The sequence below is a fragment of the Anoplophora glabripennis genome, unplaced genomic scaffold (genome assembly GCF_000390285.2).
Source record: "Anoplophora glabripennis isolate ALB-LARVAE unplaced genomic scaffold, Agla_2.0 scaffold1629, whole genome shotgun sequence".
In the NCBI taxonomy this organism is placed as follows: Eukaryota; Metazoa; Arthropoda; class Insecta; order Coleoptera; family Cerambycidae; genus Anoplophora; species Anoplophora glabripennis.
Genome location: NW_019417716.1, coordinates 8,452 through 17,908, shown reverse-complemented (window position 1 = coordinate 17,908; position 9,457 = coordinate 8,452). Strand labels below are relative to the sequence as shown.

At 31.0% G+C, this 9,457-nt stretch overlaps 1 protein-coding gene across 1 annotated transcript in view; it reads right to left on the bottom strand.

Annotated features, from left to right (window-relative positions):
* Nucleotides 1–2,375, bottom strand: part of LOC108915533 (protein Wnt-6) — a gene marked incomplete at both ends in the record, with an annotated part of 26,623 nt that extends 24,248 nt beyond the window's left edge. The window contains 1 exon segment of the mRNA XM_018721590.1: nt 2,155–2,375. Within this exon segment, the coding sequence (XP_018577106.1) occupies nt 2,155–2,375 (221 nt within the window).
* Between the last annotated feature and the right edge of the window lie 7,082 nt (nt 2,376–9,457).

Genomic DNA, 9,457 nt, shown 5'->3' with positions numbered 1-9,457 from the left:
TTTTTTTTAAACGATCGCGAAGGACAACCTTTGTTACTGTTAAAATTTATTTAATTCTTAAAATAAAATTTTTAAACAGTTTTTGAGTGATTATTAAACATTAAATTTGACCTTGAAATGCCTTGTCCAGATCACATAAAGAATTACGTTAGACTACCTTGAATGTACAATTTTAATTCGGTATTAAAAATTTGACTTTCAAATGCCCTTAAGGTTGAATAGGTATCAATTAACTCCTATTCTAGGTACTCTACAAATTTTAAAGAGGTAATTTTGAATTGAAACAACCGCACCAAAGTTACTGGCTTGGATATTTTGTAAATGGTAACATTGACCTCAAAATGACCTTAAGAGGTCATTTTAGCCCATGACAAAAGACACCATCTGAATATAAAATTTTCCGCTCATTTTAATTTCGAGGTAAAAAATTTATTTGAAAATTAGAAGTTGACCTTGACCGACCTTGACCGGTAACCTCAAGATCAAATTTAAGGTCAGCAACAGTCCCCCCCAAACCTAATAACTTTTATATAGGTGTTTTGATTTATAACGAAGCAGAACGGAATGCATTATCAGCTTCTCGCATATGAAGACGTTTTCTATGTAGAAATATTGTTTACCTAAGCCGCGGCGGTTCAACGACGGCGTGTAATGGGGGAAAGCGTTCGACAAGTGAACCAATCAACAGGGTACATATATCAAATGCATCTCTATCTTGTTTAATGGTTCCAAGTATTAGTACCAGTAAATTACTACTGGTTATAAATCAAAACACCTATATAAAAGTTGTTAGGTTTGGGGGGGACTGTTGCTGACCTTAAATTTGATCTTGAGGTTACCGGTCAAGGTCGGTCAAGGTCAACTTCTAATTTTCAAATAAATTTTTTACCCCGAAATTAAAATGAGCGGAAAATTTTATATTCAGATGGTGTCTTTTGTCATGGGCTAAAATGACCTCTTAAGGTCATTTTGAGGTCAATGTTACCATTTACAAAATATCCAAGCCAGTAACTTTGGTGCGGTTGTTTCAATTCAAAATTACCTCTTTAAAATTTGTAGAGTACCTAGAATAGGAGTTAATTGATACCTATTCAACCTTAAGGGCATTTGAAAGTCAAATTTTTAATACCGAATTAAAATTGTACATTCAAGGTAGTCTAACGTAATTCTTTATGTGATCTGGACAAGGCATTTCAAGGTCAAATTTAATGTTTAATAATCACTCAAAAACTGTTTAAAAATTTTATTTTAAGAATTAAATAAATTTTAACAGTAACAAAGGTTGTCCTTCGCGATCGTTTAAAAAAAATGTAAATATATTGTGTTACGTAAGTAATTAAATTGTGTAAAAGTAAACAAATTAAAAAATTATATTTGAAATACGTCTAATTACAGTCTGTACAATATTTGTTGAGATAGAATCCCAAGAAAAGAATATGCCAATAAAATTATGTTATTGGAACTACTGTAACAATTTACCGCGACAGGGGCGTGCCTTGAAATTTTCTCAATATTTAAATAATATATATATATATATTACTTTTATATATATGTAAAGTAGATTTGCTAAACATAGTTTTTTAATTATTGTATTTTATTTTCATTTGGAAAAATTGTTTTAAAATAATTTAACGCGTTATACGCGATACTCTTCGAATAGGAATTAAGTTCCTTTCTTTTATTTTTCACGTCCATTGATATATTTTAATAAGAAATTACACTAAAAATGCACAGGACGATACACCTACGAAGAAACACGCCTTCATAACTACAAAACATAAATGCACTGCAAGCTGCTACGGTGAACACCAATGGTTTTCTACCTCGGGTGTCGAATGCGGTTAATTCCAAGAAAGTGACGCAGGGGTCTTCTTGGAATTAATTCTATCTTAATATCGAACAGACTGTACTTCTTATGGTGTATTGTTACATTTTACATCGTCCAATACTATTTAAAATGTATTTTAGTGCTAATCGTTTTTATATTTTCACTAGTTTTCATATAAATGTACATACAGAACTGTGAATTTGCAATAACCCGCTATCTCTTGATTTTGGATTCCATTTAAAAATTTTGTTAAATAGAAAATTACCACATACTGGTAACACAGGTAATACAATTACACACAATGAATGATATTAAATTTATCTTACCTCTTAACATAACTTTTTTTATACTTCTTTTCGACGAAGTGCAGTTCCATCTTCTATACCTAAATTGATATTGACATTCGTTTTGTCCTAGGGCAATACCATTTGCAATCTGTTTTAACAGTCCATGTTTATTGTTACAAATGTCTGCCATTTTCCCTCGAGACCTTCGTGCCCTTTTGCACATCTGATTTGGATCCATAACTAGTTGACTACCAGCAGCCCTGAAACAAAAATTAAATTCATATAATTTTCAAACTGCGTTGATGTTGAATTTAAGGCACAATGTAATAGACCAAGCAAATTAAATTTTTACTCGAAAAAAGTTCTATCCGCTAGATTATTGTAAAATTGTCTAAAGAAACATAATACAAGACATCTGTCGTCTCGTGAGTCAACAACTTTTATTAGCTAACTTTTCTATTTAAACAAATAAGTGAGGAAAACAGTTATTTCACTTTGCAGGGAAAACCATCAATTTTAGCGAAAAGTGACTCACAGACAGCTTATAGGGAGTAAAATTATCTACAAAATGAGACTGGTTAAATTAAAATCGGTTAATAAACAAAAAAGTTATTGCAAAAAAACAAGAAAAGTGCCCATTTTTTCATTTGTTTATAACTATCGCATTTATTGTTAAAATTTTATAAAACCTATGACAAGTTGAGGGTTTTGTCATACTTTAAAAGTGTGCCAAAAGTGGGCGCTGTAGGTGCAATAGTTTTCGCACAATTCTATTTGTTTATAGCGGAGGCTCCAAAAGTTATGAACTTTAAGCCTCTGTACAGGCGTTAATTTTCAACCAAACATGATTCTGAAAGCGTCATTGTAATCTTAAAGACGTAATTAAGCGACCTATTAAAAAATATCACCGTTTTTTTGACATTAACATTCTCAAATTGTGCATTAAAAAACCGTGCGTTTTTCGCTTATAAACAATTTGAATAACATTGTTGCTATTTATGCTATCTCACCGAAAATAGATGCAATGGATAGCTGGCAAAAAAATACAGTTTTAAAATAAAAAAAGTACCCTCTACGACCAAAAGGAGCCAAGATAAGATTTTTTTTTAAATCGTAGCGCAATTGTTTATAAATATTAAGACTTGAATTTTTCGCAAAATAAAGTTTACGATGTAAACTACGATTTCCCGTGAATTGCATTGAAAAATGTGGAAAATTAATGACTTAAAAGGTGATTGACATCTTAAATTAAAATAGGGCGAAGTGTCCACAATAATAATTATTATTTTCTAAATGAATTAAATAATTGTTTCACGTAATGATCGGCGTTTGATACAAACTTAATCATAATGGGATGATTTCCATTTTTTTTCAAAAGATCCAAGAAAAATAGTCTTGCAAGTTTGTGTATTGGACCTATTTTTCTAGAAATTCAGACAGTGCATTCTATGATTCCGATGGGCATTAAAAAATTCCAGCATTTGTCAATAGTGAGATACTTACATTCTATTTTAATTAACTATTAGTATCGTCCGTTATTGGCACGGTAAACTTAACCACATAATAAGGCATAACAGAATTGCTAGTGTAAATAAGAGTGTAACTTTAAATGAGGGTCAGTTTTTTAGGGGTAAATTTTTTAAATTATAATTAGTTAACTGCACTCAAATTTTTATGTATGCCAGTGCCAGTGTTGCCACCTTCTTAAGCCAACTAATAAACTTATTAATATGATAAATTTGAAATATCTTTTAAAATAATAATTTCAAGTTAATTAAAGTACTTGTTACTACTTTTTTAAAGCACTGTGTTTAGTTGGGAATCCTTGTGTCAATAACATCTGATATTACCGTAGTTTAGGTGATAAAAATAGAGAGGGACGCATTTAGGAAGATTAAAGGTGCTATTAAAAATATATACAATTATATAGAAAATACAGTATGTTTTTGCTCGTTCTTCTTATTCAGCCACATTAGTCGAATTAGTAACAGATATTTCAAATTAACCTAAAACAACATAAAACAGCAGCAAAATATAGCCCCGAATAATAACTGACGAAATGAAAACTATTACATATACGATCTGAAGCCCGGTTGTGTATGAAAGCGCGTCTGCGGTGGGGATTGTTGTTGAAACCTTTTCGACCAATAGCACGTGCTTTATAACTTAATAACTTATTGGAGTATGTAAGTTCACTTTACACCTGATGCGATATGACAACAAAGTGGTAGACGGACAAAAACAAACGGCCAATGTTAAATTGGTGAAACAAGAATGGCCAAATACGTCGTGCTCGGTTAACTTTACTATATTATTTTAGTTTCCAGTTTATTTGGTGACTTTCTACGAGAAGAATATTTTTTGCTGGAATGGAAATTGAATTTGAGTGTAATATTATCAAAAATCTTATGCATATGTGAATAAAAAAACACGAGATTTGACAAATCTGTGTATGCCGTAGTTCACGCTTGCTGCTGTTTAAAGTTACACTGGCCTGTCCAGTGGGTAGGAAAATTATGAAAAAAGGTTTGAAAAAAAAATCAATTTTCATACGACGGAATTTGAGGAAACAAATTTTCCATCACGCGCGTTCGCTATGGGACAATGTACTATATTATATGTATGTATTTCTAAAGGTAAGTGTATATAGAAGGTTTCAAGGCTAAATCTAAAGAAAAAATAATATGATTACTACGAAAAAATAAAATTATGGGATCGATTTTTTGACGTATTAGTATTAATAAGCCAATGTTTCAGTCTAAGGAGGTTATAACATCGCCATTTTTATTCCGATTTGAAAAAGTAAATGGCTTTATGAATACTACAGTGACACTTAACATTTGTTTCAACGCCTTACTTAATGGCATGCAATTATTATTTATTATTAACTGTTTAATAGAACAATATACAGGGTGATTCAGAACTTATCCAAAAAAAATTCTGGATGTACAGGGGACCCTTACAAATACAATTTTGTAAAGAAAAAATCAAAAAGGGCAGTTCGAAAATGATTTAAAAATACACTTCTGCACGGCACTGGAAACTGGTCCACTGTAAAACTTTCGCAAGGAAAGAAATATGTAAATAGAATTTTATCGCACCTATTTTATATCGGCAAATTCAACTGCTTTTGCATTTATTAATTAATAAAATTAATTTGTGTTGATATCCATCAACTCCGAGTACACGCAAACCATTTTTGACACTAACTACCCATTTTTGACACTAACTACTAAAAACCTATTGTAAACACCACAGATAAGAGGTAAATATCGCAACGACGCAACGACGATTGCAAAATCCGAATTCAGTATTCGTAGTTGCTGAGGCCACGTGACGAATGACGCTAGAGACTACAGTTTGTTGTTCAGCTATGTAGTGGTTGAATGTACTATAACTTCAATATTTTTTTTCTCGGAAACTATAAGGATTTTACAAATTTTGTTTTTACGATATTGATTCCATTTCTCATGCTGCATCTATTCCCAAATTTTTTTGGATAAGTCGTGCATCACCCTGTATTTTTTTATTTAATTTGATAAAGTTTTTTATGAATTCATTATATTATGATCTTTTGATCTTTGTGAGAAATTGACAGCAAAATGCCCAAAATGTCTCTTACTAAAAATAAATTTGTGAGGAGAATTAAATTGATTTAAATCTATTTTTGCTCACAGGAATGAGTAGGCTCCTATTGTGAATCACTTTTGTAAACAGCATTTTGTTCTCGTCACATGACGTTGACATTTAGAAAAAGGAAAGGGTTCACCCATTCTTGTTTAAATTTTGAACATAATTTTGTAAATCTTATGTAAATCTTTACACAGGGTGTTCTGAAAATCCGTCAGGAAACTCAGGGAGGTGATTCTACGGATTAAAATAGTAACATTATAATAAAAAAATTTCGAATTGTCAATTGCTTGTAAGTTATTAGCGTTTATTTTTATTTTTCTATTTAAATAACTTATTTAATTCAAGTTCGATTAGTCTCTCATTTGGCACACCCACTAAGTATAGATGAAGCTCTATTGAACCAGTTAGAGAAATGTTTCATTATGCGCCGCTAGAGGGCACTTTACCTAGAACTCAAAATTTGTTTTGTTCATAACTTTTTTCTCTTGCCAAAAATTTAAACATTATTGAAAAGAAAAATAATATCAGGAAAAATTATGTGCTCTTAGTTCAAGGCGATAAATGTAAACGTTTAGCAGGAAATCGCTATTATTCGCTATTAAAGTGTTATTAAACATCAAATTTTTGATAATTCTTTCTGCAATTAGTCAAGTTGCCATACTGTAATACCATCTCTTGTAAAACCAGCTTCGTTAGCAAATAAAATATTATTAGTAAATTCATTATCCTTGGCTTATTTATCTACAACGCTATATTAGAGCCGAAAAAAAAAAAAATTAATTTGGTGAAAAATAAAATATACCTGCTTTAAACAATGTTCGTAACACCAAAATTACTAATGATATTTATTTGAAGCATAGCAACTTGATTAATTACAGAAAGAATTATCAAAAATTTGATATTTAATAATTAACACATTAATAACGATTTCCTGGTAAACGGTTATATTTATCGACTTGCACAAAGAGTACATACTTTTTTCTGATATTGATGTCTAACAAGAGGAAAAAGTTATGAACAAAACAAATTTTGAGTGCTAGGTAAAGTGCCCTCTAGCGGCGTATAATGAACCTTTTCTCTGACTTATCCAATAGAGCGTCTTAGTGGGTGTGCCAAGTGAGAGACTAATCGAACATGAATTAAATAAATTATTTAAATAGAAAAATAAAAAATATTATTGATCTTTGACAAGCTGTAATTTGCAAACAATTGACAATTCGAAAAAAAAGTTCATTACATACTGCTATTATTTTAAGCCGTAGAATCACCTCCCGGAGTTTCCTGACGGACTTTCAGAACACCCTGTATAATCTCTCATCTTATTATAAAAACGGAAATTATAAACACCCTGTATTTTCAGCATATTTAAAAGAGTCAAAAATGATTTAGAAAATAATTTTGTATTGTAAAATGTAAGTTAGATCACTGGCATAGGCTTAAACAAGTTGTGGGGTAGTGGGATAAATGGTAGCGTGTAACTTATTTTTTTTTTACTTATTCAAAGAAACAAATGTCATCAAATAAGAAACCTCGACCCAAAGCAGTTATGGATTGATATTAAAACGTATTGTGTCGTGGTACCACATTAAATAGGCTATATCTATCTCAGTGCTCCTTGACTTTTGTATAAGGCCGGTGTCCCATGCATCCGAATTCCAATGTACGATATCCGAAAATATTTTAATTCATACGTACGATAATATTATAATTCACATGCATCCGAAATTAATCTCATAGAAATCAAGTATAGAACCATGGAATTTATTACAAGATGAAGGTGAAACATTTTCAAATGACAACCATAGGTATATATCGTAGAAAATATACGTAGTATTATATTTTCTACATTCGACATTATAATATAACATTTATTTGACTGTAAATATACCAAACAACAATCATAGCATGTTAAGAAATAAAAAACTGAGGTTAAAAAACGTACGATTTCGGATAAAAGTTAAAATTATTTCTAGTTTTCCGACGTCGTATGAATTTAAAAAATTTCGGATGAAAATGAGCGCTAAAAATTTGAATGTATATTAATCAATAGGAACACTTTCGGACATTCGTATCGTCGAAATTCGGATGCATGGGACACCGGCCTAAAGTCTAAATTTTGATCCCAGTTGTCTGTGGTCCAGCAGGTGTCGCAGTTTTTATTAATCACTTTCATTCCTAACACTATTCATATTTCCAATTAGAAAATTGATAAAGCCTCTACATTTTTATCAACAATAGGTTATACAGCTGTTTTTTCAAACTATTTCATAAATTTTATTCCTTCGATTTTTACTGCATTAAGCTTAGATCAATAATTACCTTCTAATACAATATGCATTACCGGTTCCATTTAGACCGCACCTATTATTAAGAACGCCGCTAGAGTAGCTATTTATAAGTGAGCCCTGCATAGTAGTAAATTCTGTTGACTAATGTACAGGATCACGCGATTTTGTCCGCCCAAAACAATAAAGATTCCCATTCGCTGCGCAATAACTCGTGCACCTTTTATTGAAATTAGATCAGAAACGTGGATCTCCCCGAATGTCGTGTTTCTACGTTCTAAATCTAGCCTTAATGAGTCTATTAACTAATCATAGCGCTTGAGCATTAAACCCACTGTTTATAAACACTCCATCAGTTGAACCTGGACAAGCTTAGCTCTCGCCATCACCTGTACTTACAGATACAAATAAACATTGCCGTGTTTCCATCATAAACATTACATTGACGTTTGATTGTTTTCCACCATGACTCACTTTAAGTTATTAAATAGAATCCAAGTTTTGTGGAGAAATTGTACGAAAATATTCAGGCGCGAACTGAACAGACCCAGAATTGCGAAAACGTTATTTTTTTAAAGTCAAATAAAATCGCAAAAATATTAGTCGAATTATTCGCAGTTTCTACAAAAAATCGTAATTTTCTACACTAAAATTTAGGAGGCGGTAAATCCTATCTTAACTGCGGCATTATTGACTCATATTTTGTGTTAAATAATATACGAGTCATATTCTTTATCGCAAAATCATGTTAATTATAATATGTGGTACACAGTAGTGTCCAACTCTCCATTAAATTTAATAGATTATGAACATCTTGTAACATTGGTTATTCTCTTAAACTACTATAAAACATACGTACGAATAATAAGGAAAACGACATTAATTCATCAATATCTAAAAACAGACCAATTTTCTTATATGCATATTTAGATAAGTAATTGATCTGAAGATGTTTAATATTTGTTCAATCGGAACGATGATATCCACAAATCGAATTTATTTCAATTAAGATAATTATGAAGTATGATAATACGTGTACTGCATTTTTTGACATTAACTATTTATTTATTTATTTAACGACACTTACATTGTACGATAATTCAATAAACAAAAAAATCTAAATAAAAAATTTAGATAAATTTGGAACGAATATACTGGAGATGAATTTTTCGAAACAAAACATCTGAATCTGGTTCGGGCTGAGCATTGGGGGTCATGAAAAAAGTCAAAGAAGATAAGTGGGATAAAATGTTGAATGGTGGTTAGTGAATGGCTCTAGTCAAAAAGAATAAGACCGTGATAAGAATGAATCAGATAAAATAGGTTTCGAAACTAAATAGCAAGGGTATATGTTCAGTCCTTAGAAGTTTTCACTAGTCATAAACAAAGCCATGAAATGACCTAACATCAAAGATTGCAAAGTG